The 12,353-nt window shown below is 48.4% G+C and overlaps 1 protein-coding gene and 1 long non-coding RNA gene across 3 annotated transcripts in view; one reads left to right on the top strand and one right to left on the bottom strand.

Moving 5' to 3' along the window:
• Tspan15 (tetraspanin 15) overlaps nucleotides 1-9,357 on the bottom strand; it is a 46,675-nt gene extending 37,318 nt beyond the window's left edge. Inside the window, exon 1 of the mRNA XM_052744875.1 lies at nucleotides 9,151-9,357. Coding sequence (XP_052600835.1) covers nucleotides 9,151-9,246 — 96 coding nt within the window. The 5' untranslated portion in view covers nucleotides 9,247-9,357. The remainder of the gene's footprint in view (nucleotides 1-9,150) is intronic.
• Nucleotides 4,911-11,970, top strand: LOC128114689 (uncharacterized). Of its 2 annotated transcripts, XR_008219862.1 has the most exons (5): nucleotides 4,911-5,242; nucleotides 6,845-7,016; nucleotides 8,404-8,833; nucleotides 9,993-10,113; nucleotides 10,709-11,970. It is a non-coding gene; the product is annotated as an uncharacterized LOC128114689 (long non-coding RNA). The 2 variants fall into 2 exon arrangements; XR_008219861.1 differs by lacking the exons at nucleotides 4,911-5,242; nucleotides 6,845-7,016; nucleotides 8,404-8,833 and adding an exon at nucleotides 9,476-9,871.
• Nucleotides 11,971-12,353: the final 383 nt, after the last annotated feature.

Raw genomic sequence — 12,353 nt, 5'->3', positions numbered from 1 at the left:
TCTTGCATGCTCAGCCCTAACCTGGTATGCAGAGCCACACCCCTGACCTCTTGGAGCCCAAAGCCCAGTAAGAAAAGGCAGTGTGTAAACAGATCTCCAGGACATTCTGGGCAATGCTAAAATGAGAGGTGAGGCCCTGTGGTCTCAGGGCACATGTGCGACAATAATTCACCCTGCATACGGGAAGAGGAGGCTCTGGGTGCCTCTGGGCGAGATTCACAGTGACAACTTGGGGATATGGCGAGAAGGAGGGAACACGGGCTGAGGAGAAACCTGCGGGGCTTAGGCCAGCTCCGAGGGGGTGATCTTGAACACATCCTTTCAAGAAGCCCCCTTGGTGTGGGCCAGGGGCATCAGTATAGGCGGCTCAGAGTCTTAGGTGTAACATATGTGCCCTCAGGCTTCGGGCACTTTTGAACCTGCCTTTGATCACACAGTGAACACGGGGGTCATGGACCTCAACAGCTACCACATCAAGCCAGGATGTGCTCTATAACCTTGTTCGCCGTTACCCTAAACTATGTTCGTTTATTGCTGTCTGCTGTCTGTGATGGGGTGCTGGTTTCCCACAGGTAGTAGTCATCTAACATCTTCTTTTAAAACAAATCCAAAGCTGGTGAGGTGGTGGATGCCTGTGACCCCAGCACTCTGGAGGCAGAGGCAGGAGGATCTGGAGTTTAAGATTCAGAGCAACCTCAGGGTCAGTTGGGTCACATCAAGACTGGTCTGGACTACTACATATGACTCTGTCTCAAGAAATAAATAAAATTGGACTGAGTGCCGTGGCACACGTCTCTAATCCTGGCACTTGGGAGGAGGGAGGAGGCAGCGGGAGGAGGGAAGAGGCAGAGGCAGGAGGATCTGTGAGTTCGAGGCCAACGTTGTCTTTAGCCAGGCCATCAAGGACTTCATAGTGAGACCCTGTCTAAAAGGTAACTAATTAATTAATTAACGTTTGGAAAATAAATCAGTTTAAAGAAGTATGTGAAGCGAGGCCTGGTGATACATGTCTACAATGCCAGCACTCAGGAGGCTGAGAGGCCCAAAGATCGCCATGAGTTTAAGGGTAGTCTGGGCTACAGAATACAGCCCTAACTGGAGAAAATAAAAAGAGAAAAGAAACATGAGTGAATAATATTATAATTAACATTATTTCTATACAGGGCAATTTAATAACATCAGAACTTAAGGGCTGCAGGTATAGTTCAATGGTGGAGTGTAAGGAGGGGGGCGGGGCCAAGAGGGAGAAGGAAATCTGCCAATGCCAAGCCAAATTAGCATTGCTACCCTCCAAGGCTCTAAGTTCCAGAAATGACTGCAGCAGTATTAAGTCGTGGTGACTGAAGCGAGCAGGAGGGGACTTCTGGCTTTGGCCTTTCTTACTGGCTAAGGATCAGCTACAGGCACACAGCTAGCTTTTCTAAAACACATGGAACCACGCAGGTGTAGATATTTCTGTATTGAGTGACACATCCACACGCCCTTCACCCCAGCAATTCTTCTGAAAATTACCCCGTATACACACATAAGCAAACTTAAAAACAGATACAAAAATTACCATGTACACACATATGCAAACTTAAATACAGTTGCTCCTGTATTACCCACAGCAACAACGGATTGGAAACAACCACAGAAATCCCCAGCCATAGCCAGATTAAATAAACTTTGGCACAGCCTAGAGTGGAGTCTATAAGACCATCAAATAGAAAGATGCATCCCCTTGGGGCTCATGAGATGGTTCAGTGGGTAAAAGCTTTTGCCTTGCAACCTCAACAACCTGAGATGGAGCCCCAGAAAAGGTAAAAGGAGATTACCAGCTCCATAAAATTGTCCTCTGACCTCCAAAATGCAAGATGTGGTACCTACAACACATGCATGTACCCACATATCATAAACACATAATAAAACATAATAAAAAATAATTAAAAGACAGAGGCAGACCCCGGCAGTTATCTAAAATGTACAAAGGTTTTACTTTGAGCAAAGTCCTGGTGATTTGGTTTGGTCGGTCATGTTTGCCTAGCATGCACAAAGCCCTGGGTTCAATTGTTAGCATCATATAAACTGGGTGTGGTGGTGGGCACCTGTAATTCTAGCATCCAGGAGGATTGGAAGTTCAAAGACATCCTCGGGTACTTAGAGAATGCCATGCCAGCCTGAGATATCTGAGGGCTTGCCCCCACAAAAAAATAAATAAATAAAAGCATTAAAGCATTAAATGAAAAGGTGAGGGGCTCCCCACCGTTCTCTATACAGTGTGAGTGTGTGTCTGTATATACATATATAAATAAATATTATACTTGGTATATGCACACTTGTGCCCAGGCCATCCTTTGCCTTGGATACCTCAGAAATAAAAAATAGACTAGTAGCAGAGGTCCCTCTGCAGAAGACAAAGCAGGAAGGGGAGAGCAGTTTGCCACTGGCCATCATCTTCATTTTTTATTTTTGAGACAAAGACCCCAACCCTTTTCTACTTGTGTGGGTACAGGGGTCACAAGGCACATGTGAGCTCAGAGAACAACTCTGTAGAGACAGTTTTCTTCTTCTACCTTTAAGTGAGTTCCAGAGACCAAACTCAGGATGTCAGGCTGAGCCATCCCTCTGACCCTCTGTGGTAATCTGAATGTAACCGGCCCCCATAATCTCATAGGAAGTGGCACTTCTAGGAGGTGTGGCTTTGTTGGAGTGAGTATGGCCTTGTTGGAAGAAGCTGTCACTGTGGGGATGGACTCTGAGTTTTCCTAGGCTCAGGAAACTACCCAGTGGTCAGTTGACTTCCTGTCACCTGCAAGATATAGCACTTAGCTCCAGCATCAAATCTGCCTGCATGCTGCCATGCTCCCTACCATGGTGATAATGGACTGAACCTCTGAAACTGTAAGCAAGCCACCCCAATTAAATGTTTTCTTTATAAGGGTTGTTGTGGTCATGGTGTCTCTTCACAGCAATGAAAACCCTAACTAAAACAAAAGTTGGTACCAGGAGTGGGATGTTGCCGTGATCGGTCTGACTATGCTTTTGTTTGTAGCAATTTGAACTTTGGGACCGTGATTTAGAAAAGCAGTTGAACATTTTAAGTGCTGCTTAATGGACCTGCTAGTAGGAGCATGGAAGATAATGGTGCTGAGTGAGATTTGATGAAGTGTGGGGTGCTCACTCAAGAGGTTTCAGAGGAGAAGAATTTTAGTATGTAGCCTAGAGATCATTCTTGTGATATTTTGGTAAAGAAAGTGGCTGCCTTGTGCCCTTGTCTGAAGAGGCTGCCTGAGGCTAAAATGAAGAGTTTTGGATTAATTCTGTTGGCAGAGAAATCTCAAAACAGCCTAGTATAGACTCTGTCATGTGGCTACTAGTAGTAACTCTAATGAAGATGTATAATGAAAAGAAGCAAGCTGAGCAGGGTAAACTACACAATGAAATTTTTGAGGAGAAAAAGAGTACCAGGAAGTGTACTGGTTGTGAATTCTGTGTTTTGAATATTTGTTTAATGATGCAAAGATGTGTCACACTTGTTTAATTATGTAAAGATGTGTTACTGTTTTACCTTGCCTGCCTAAGGCACCTGATTGGTCTAATAAAAAGCCGAACAGCCAATAGTGAAGAAGGAGGTATAGGCAGAACTTCTAGGCAGGAAGAGGAAATAGAAGGAAGAATTTAGGCTTGAGGAAGAAAGAAAAAGAGACACCAGGGAGACACCAGGGGCCAGACAGACAGACAGGGAGAAAGCAGGAAAGTACATACAGCATGAAAGAAAGATAAAAAGCCCCGAGGCAAAATGTGGATGAATAGAAACGGGTTAAATTATGTTAAAAGAGCTAGTGGGACAAGCCTAAGCTAAGGTCAAGCATTCATGATTAATAATAAGTCTCCGTGTCTTTATTTGGGAGCTGGTTGATGGTCCAAAGAAAATGCCAACTACAATTCTGTGTTCAAGGAGATAAATGGATTAAGAAATGAATAGAGAAAGTGGTAACCTCCAGGCAAGCCCCCACCCAGCTAATTTTCCAACTTGTGAATTAAAGAAATGCTTAGAGCTGGTGTGGAGGCCTTTAATCCCAGCACTGGGAAGGCAGAGGCTGGTGGATCTCTGAGTTTGAGGCTGGGCTGGTTTACAGAGCAAGTTTCAGGACAGCCAAGCTTAGGCAGTGAAGGTCAGAAAGCTAATGAACATGTACCACATGGTTCTGACTTTAGAGTTAAGCATAGAAGAAATGGGTTGTGGAATTTGCCTCCCCACCTAAAGAAAGCCACTGAGGCCAGGCATGGGTCAGGGGTGTTCCTGAATGGAGGCCTAGTAGAGAGACCATTGTGTGAAGCTGTGAAGTTGAAGCCTGGATTGTCTTGGAGAACCAAAGATGTTAGAGATGCCAGAGTCATGGGATACCTGCCGAGGAAAGCTGCTAACAGGGAGTGGAACCAGCCCAAGAGAAAGAAGTGTGTTGCAGCCAACAAAGCTGAACAGAGTTTGGAGTTTGCCCAGCTGGTCTTCAGTCTTGCTTTGGTCAGTATTTCCTCACTATGCTCTCTTCCCTGTGTTTTGAAATGATAGTGTATATCCTGTGTCGTTATGTGTTGGAAGTATGTGATTTGCTTTTTGATTTTTATTTTATAGGGGATTACAGTTAAGAGATTGCATGAAGCCGGGCAGTGGTGGCGCACGCCTTTAATCCGGCACTTGGGAGGCAGAGCCAGGTGGCTCTGTCTGAGTTCCAGGCCAGCCTGGTCTACAGAGTGAGATCCAGGACAGGCACCAAAACTACACAGAGAAACCCTGCCTCAAAAAAAAAAAAAAAAAAAAAAAAAACAAAAACAAAAAACTAAAGAGATTTCATTAATCTCAGAAGAGACTTTCAACTTTGGACTTTTAAACTCTGAGACTGTTATAGACTATGGAGACTTTTGAAGTTGGACTAAATGCATTTTGCATTATAATATTGTTACAAGCTTATGGAGGCCAGAGAGTGGAATGTGGTAGTTTGAATGCCATTGGCCCGAATAATTTCACAGGGAGTGGCACTTTTAGGAGGTGTGGCTTTGTTGGAGTAGGTGTGGCCTTGTTGGAGGAAGTTGTCACTGTAAGGGTGGATTTTGAGGTTTCCTATGTTCAGGATACCACCCAGTGGTCAGTTGACTTCCTGTTGCCTGCATGATGTAGCACTCTCAGCTCCAGCACCATGTCTGCCTGCACGCTGCCATGCTCCCCATCATGATGATAACGTACTGAACCTCTGAAACTGTAAGCAAGCCACCCCAATGAAATGTTTTCCTTATGAGAGTTGCTGTGGTCATGTTGTCTCTTCACAGCAATGAAAATCCTTAGACACCCCTGCTTTCTACTTTTAATTTGTACATGATTGCATGCATTTTCTGTCCATGATAATTTATAAGGAAAACCATTTGCCAGCTGGGCATGGTGATGCATGCCTGCATCCCAGGGTTTCAGAGGTAAATGCAGAAAGATTAAGAATTCATGCTCGGGGGCTGGATAGATGGTTCAGTGGTTAAGAGCACTGGCTGCTCTTCCAGAGGATCTGGATTCGATTCCAGCACCCATCTGGCAGCTTACAACTATCTGTAACTCCAGTATGGGGAATCTGACTTACTCTTCTGGCCTCTGTGGGCACCAGGCACACGTGTAGTGCACAGACATCCATATAGACAAAACACTTATTCACAAAATAAAAATAAATAAATCCTATTTTAAAAAGAACTTAGGGGCTGGGCACCTTGTTTTTGTTTTGGGATTTTTGTTTGTTTGGTTGGTTTAGTTTGGGTTGTTTGTTTGTTTGTTTGTTTTGAGACAGGGTTTCTCTGTGTAACAGCTCTGGCTGTCCTGGAACTCTGTAGACCAGGCTGGCCTCAAAATCACAGAGATCCACCTGCTTCTGCCTCCTGAGTGCTGGGATTAAGGACATACACCACCACTGCCTTGCTCTTTATAGACAGAAATGCAAGCATTCACACTTCCGGTTTATTAAGCGAGTAACCCTTGCCCCCACCCATCCTCTTGCCAGGGGTGAGGCAGGAGATGGCATCAAGATAATGGGTTTTTCCGTAAATGGCTTCCAATTAGCAGTAAACGCAATGCAGACAGATTACTTAACCTGCAGTGGCCGCCACCCTGCAGCCACATTCTGGCACCTGGAGCTGCCCCAGCAGCCCTGCCCTGCAGCTGAGCTCTTGGCCTGGGTAGGGAGATATTTTTAAGCAGAAATACTGCCGGGGATGGGAATACAGCAAGCTCAGTTGGCTAGAGAGGGAAAGTTCCAAGTTCTGAGTCCTGCTCAGTCTCAAGAAAAGCAAAGCAAGAGCCTACGTGGGTGTCTACAGGGGCTGCAAGGGACAAGGACTCTGACCTTGCACGCTTACTTGGCTTCACAGAACTGTGTCTACCTTCAGTTTTGGTGAGGTTTCTGGGAGGTTTTCTGTAATGCTGCGGATTGAACACAGAGCCTCCCACGTGCTAGGCAGATACTCTACCACTGAGCTACACCCCCAGCCCTTTTCTCACTTTTTATTTTGAGACAGAGTCTCACTAGGTTGCCCTTAAACTCACTCTGTAGCTTCAACAGGCCTTGAACTTGGGATCTTCTGGCCTTAAGCCCTCCTGAGCGCTGCGAGGCTCACATAGCTCTTTCCTCATTCGCTCTCATCACTAGTCCTAAAAAGGGGATGCTGTAGGGTGTGAGGCAGACTATAACACATTTCCATTTTACGGGTGGAAAAAGGAAGACGTGACGAGGCCCGGCCAGTGGTTACACACTGAAGAGGAGAAGAAAGACTGGGACCCCCACCTTTCCACCCTTTACCTTAGCCTTTCCTTTTATCTGACTTACAGGCAAAGCAAGACTGAGCAGCATCACTGTGGTCTCCGGTGCTGGCTCTCTTCAGCCCTGACTGCCCACTGCATCGGTGTGAAAAGCTGAGGTACAAGTTTAATAAGTACTTGTACCAAGGCACGGGCATCTGTCGTGCTGGAAACGTCCCAGTTCATTCTGCTGCGACTTTGGGTGAGAATCTCTGAATTACAGCTCAAATCATCCACCCCCGCCTTCAACCTCCCTGCAACTTATACCCCCACATCTCCCCTCCACCCTCCACCCTTGGGGCCCTAGCTCTCCTGCTTATCTTTCTTTCGGGGTACCTGGAGTCAGAGAACAGGGCTGGAAGCTAGCCAAAGACTAGAACGAACAGTGCTGAGACCCGAAACAGAGATATCATTTGCCTACGATATGCCAGTGAGTCTGAGACGTAGCAGGACTGGAATCAAGATCTGCTGGCTGCAGCAGGGTTGCCTCACAGAGGGGTCCCATTCAAAGTCAGCCTTGATGGCCAGCCCAGCAGCTCCTGCTACCAGAAGAGATGCAAGGGGGAGCTGAGGAAGAGGAGGAGGAGAAAGACAAAGAGAGAGAAAGAGGGAGGGAATTATTTTCAGGGGACACTTTGGGATCTCTGGACAAGCCTGTCTAAGTACACACTGGAGGCAGGGGCCTATTCCGTAGAGGTGAGGATAGAGCCAGCTTGTGGAAAGATATCCTCACGCCTAGACTGAGATCCAGTTATTCCAAAATGCCTTGGTAAGCCAGGGGTGGTGGCACACCCCTGTGATCCCAGGGCCCGGTGTGTGAAAGGTAGAAACAGGAGGATCAGGAATTCAAGGTCACTGTCAGCTACACAATGATTTGGGGACCAGCCTAGACAACATAAGACCCTATCTAAAAGAAAAAGAAAGTCCCTTGGGGTAGCTTACACCATCCATATCTAGAGTCTTTGCCCATAATAACATTGATGGTGCCAGACATGGTGTCTTAGAACTGTAATTCCAGTACTTGGGAGGTTAAGGCAGGAGGATTACTATGAGTTAAAGATTAGCCTGGACTATATAGTGAGTTCTAGGCCAGCCAGAAATGCATAAGACCCTGTCTCAAAAAAAAAAAAAAATGAGCTGGGCGGTGGTGCACGCCTTTAATCCCAGCACTCGGGAGGCAGAGGCAGGCGGATCTCTGTGAGTTCGAGGCCAGCCTGGGCTACCAAGTGAGTCCCAGGAAAGGTGCAAAGCTACACAGAGAAACCCTGTCTCGAAAAACCAAAAAAAAAAAAAAAAAAAAAAATGAGCAAACACACACACACACACACACACACCACCAGCTGGACTGAGCTACAGTGAGACACACAACAACAACAATAGTAATAATAGTTAGGTGTGGTTGCACATGACTTTAATGCCAACACTTGAGTGACAGAGGCAGGTACATAGAGAGATCCTGTCTCAAAACAACAATAATAAATAATATTATTATCTCCCATTTTTGAGCCCTCTGTGATCTCATCTTGGACTACTTTCATTTTATTTCCACAACCATCCAAAGGTTTAATAATTACTGTCTCCGATTACAGATGAGAAAACTATGGTCAGAAAAATGAAGGAACTTCTCCAGATCACTCAGCTAGAACGTGGCGGGCAGTGTTCAAAGCCTGGTTGTGCACAACCACAGCAATCCTGATCTTCCGCGAGCAGTGCCAGAACTCATGAAAACAGTGACCTAGGAGCCGCACAGTGGAACGCTCCCCTCCACCAAGAAGGCAGGTGCATCCTCCTCCCATTAAGGAGGAAAGCAAGACGCCCAAGGGAAGCTGGAGGGGAGGTTCAGGCAAGTAACAGACTTGGAATCCAGGTGGCTACAAAGCACAAAAGCTGACCACCTCTCGCTATGGTGATGGGGAGTCACACCCTCCAAGCGCGGTGGGCGCGGCCAACATCGTACCCACCGCCTACAGAACCACCAGAGGATGCACAAGGCACGGCTGACGAAGCAGACCCCATCAGGTAGGTGGTCATAGGTAAGCAGTAGCACAGGTGGACAAAGTGGCGTCCTGTGGGCAACTGCTCTAAAGCTGGGGACTGGGCGGCTGCATTCGAGTTGAGCTGGGGCCGCCACAACATCCCGCTTCCCAGGGAAGTGGGCAGAGGAGCCGTTGCGCACTCCCGGCGGCCTCCCTGGAGGGGCTAAAGCTGGACCCACCCCGGGATCCGGTGTGGGGGGGCCATCAAAGGAGTGTGGAACATCCCATACCCTCCTCCTCCCCGCTGCTCCCCAACCTCCAACCCGGGCTCCACCGACTCCATCCCGATCACTCACTCACCCAGAATACGGTGGAATAGACGATGAGAGAGAACTTGAGCCAAAGGTAGGAGAAGCGCGCGCAGTAGCGCACCTGCTCCGAGTCCCCGCGGGGCATCGTGGCTCCCGCGCGGGGCTGCGGGGCTGCCCAGGTCCGGCCACCGCTCCAGGCCCCACCTGCGGCTGTCCCGCGGCCTGCCCCGCCACCGGCGCGCTCTCCGGGGACTGACACAGGCGAGCGGCAATCACCGCTCGGGCCAGGGAGCGGACAATGCCGGCGGCCAATGGAAGCGAGGGGGCGTGTCGGGGGGCGTGTCTTCAGCTCCAGACACAGCACAGACCCGGAGAGGGGAGGGGGCGAGACTCGTAGGAGCGAGAGCGCTCCGGGGCTGAGACACCCGCGCTCCGGAATCCAGCCTGGGAGCTAATGGCCTGGAGAGGCGCGGGAGGATGGATGAGCTTTCCCAGTTCCATATAAGACAGCAGGCTTTCAGGGGCTGGCGCTGTAGTTCAGTGGTAGGGCGCTTGCCTAACTTAGCCTGGGTTTCTAAGCACCCTCAAAAAAAAAAAAAAGCGTGCTTTCCACTGTTGCCAATGAATACTGTGAGAAAGAGGTAAGGACTAACTGCGACGGTGTTAAAAGTGCAAGTGAAGCACTTTGGGAGGCAGAGGCAGGAGGATATTTGTGAGTTCGAGGCTGGTCTGATCTACATCGTGAATTCCAGGATGGCCAGAACTGCACGGTGAGACCCTGTGTGTGTGTGTGTTGGGGAGGGGGGGGAGCAAGCAAAACAAAACAAAAAAGTGCAAGTGAGTTGCGGTTGCAGTTGCACCCTAACGCGCTCCTTTAATCCCTGCACACAGGAGGCAGAGGCAAGCGGATCTCTTGAGCTTGAAGCCAGTCTGGTTTACATTGTGAGTTCCAGGCCAGCCAAGGTTACATGTGAGACCCTGTCCGAATAAAACACAAAACAAGAACATGGAAGTGAGTGTGTAAGAATGATGGTCTGCATTCTGGAAAGTCAGCAGTCCAGGGTGGAACTCAGGGGTCCCTTGGAGCAGCAGTCTTCCAGACACAGATCTGCTCCATCCTTCCCCCAACTGACCATGGAAATCCCCCCCACTCAGCCCTGTTCCTAGAACTGCTTCTCCCAGGAAATTCTCTTCTAGGCCCATCCTCAAACCCAGTCACCTCACAAGTCAGTGGGGGTCTGACCCCCCTCCAGCCTGGCCTTTCTAGCTAGACCACAGGTGGCTATGAGTCTTTTTTTCTCAATAAGTGGTCCCAGCCGTACTCCTACTCTGTTCTTTTCCTGTCCCCAGACCTAGCCTAGCTCATCCCAGAGCCTGAGAACGAGGCAGTCTGTGTTTGTGGCATTCAGTAATTAAATGCAGGTCAAAAGCTCTGGAAGTGCTGAGTGGGGTCCCTGGTGGTGAATATAGGAATAGCATCTATAGGCAAGTTCCCTGGGCTGGATTGAAGAGGAGGGAAATGTTCAGGAGGTGGGCTGGCCAGGGGTTAAGCCTGGTATTTCTCTCCCTTTAAAGATTTGTTATTTTATTTATGTGTGTATGTGAAGGACACGAGTGTGTGGGTACCACGGGATGCAGAAGAGGATGTGGATTCCTTGGAGCTGGAGTTACAGCCAGTGGAGAGCCAACAGATGGGGGTGCTGGGAACCAAACTCAAACCCCCTGCAAGAACAGGAAGCCCTGTTGAGTGCTGAGCCATGGATCCAGGCCTCTACTTTGTTTCGTTTTGTTTTTGGAAAACACGTCACTCTGAAGCATACGCACACGTAAATAAACTAGGCATAGACTTCAGAAAGGATCTTAGGCATCGCCCTTCCTGTCCAAAGAGAGTAAAGACTTTATGGAGGAGCCCTTTTCACATAGAGACAGTACATTGGGCTAAATCCTTGAAGAGAGCCTCGGTTCCGTGCGTACAGCTGTTCATTACCTGAATCCTGTCTCTAGAATGCCCCGATTTCCTTGAGCAGCCCCTTCCTGAACGGAGGGGCAGTGGGGTCTTAGGTGATTTTACTGGAGTTACCGGACCGGTTTGGTGGCTACCTGCTCATAAAGGTTTGCATTGTGGATATCTATCTGTATGGGCCTCGGAATATGTGTTGAGATCTCTCTTCATGATAACTTGGCAGAGACATGTAGAGGAAAGCTACCCTTGTCGGTAATGGCTGCGACGATGGAAGGAGAGGAACCTCGGATTTCTGCAAAGCTGATGGCCCTGGGTAAAGCTCCTGCTATGCAGCTGGACTCATGACTCTGCCTGTGTTTCCCCATCTGTGAAGCCACGAGGCTGGACTGTTTCTATCCAGCTCTGGCTTCTTAGTAGATCAGTCAGTCAGCGAATGTGTATACTGCTTTGAGTCCGGGGCTCTAAGGAAAAGTTCCAAAGTGTAGACAGTCTATCCTATTGAGGAGTGGGGAATGTAGGGACATGCAGCACAGGAACACACACACACACACACACACACACACACACACACACACACACACACGAGTGCAAAAGCACAGAAAAGGTTAACTTCAGATGCAGGTGTATGCTAATGATATAACGAGCCGCCCAGAGGAAGGCGCAGCAGGTACAAGGGCCGACACGCAAGCTTCCTGGAGAGCCCAAGGGGGCGGGGCCAGTGCCTAGGAAGGAATTCTTGTATCTTGTTTAACTTTGCAAATGACAGCAACTTCTGCCTAGCGGTGGAAGGCGAACCAAACCAAAGAGGTTCCGTTTTTTTCCCCATCATGGTGCAGGCCTCTAGTAAGGTTCATGTGGGGAAGGGACGAGTACTCTAACCTGTAGTTTAGAAGACCGCTGTGAAGGGCCGAGAGTGGGGGCGGGGCAGGGGGGGAGCTGAGGAGGAGGCCGTGGAGATGGGGGCAAATGGTTGGTTTGGGCTATTTTCTAGCTTGAGGGCTCCGCACACCCCAGGGTAGTTGTGAATTCAGCCCAATACAAAGTCATAAACTTACTCAGAACATTGTAGGAAACTTTTGCTTTTTTTTTTTTTTTTTTTTTTTTTTTTTTGGGTAACTTGATTACATGGTTCTCAGGCTTGAATTTTGTAGATGACAGTGTCCTGTTGTGACGTCAAAACATTGGACTTGTCTGGTGCAGAGGCAGGGCTTGCTAATGGGAGAGTGTGGCTTGTGAGGAAAGAGATATTGTAGTGGGTAGCCATTCCAGCTTTGATAGGGAAGTTCCAA

This window comes from Peromyscus californicus, unplaced genomic scaffold (genome assembly GCF_007827085.1).
Source record: "Peromyscus californicus insignis strain IS unplaced genomic scaffold, ASM782708v3 Scaffold_19__1_contigs__length_69161282, whole genome shotgun sequence".
In the NCBI taxonomy this organism is placed as follows: domain Eukaryota; kingdom Metazoa; phylum Chordata; class Mammalia; order Rodentia; family Cricetidae; genus Peromyscus; species Peromyscus californicus.
Note: the sequence above shows the minus strand (reverse complement) of the source record. Positions and strands in the feature narration are given on the sequence as shown.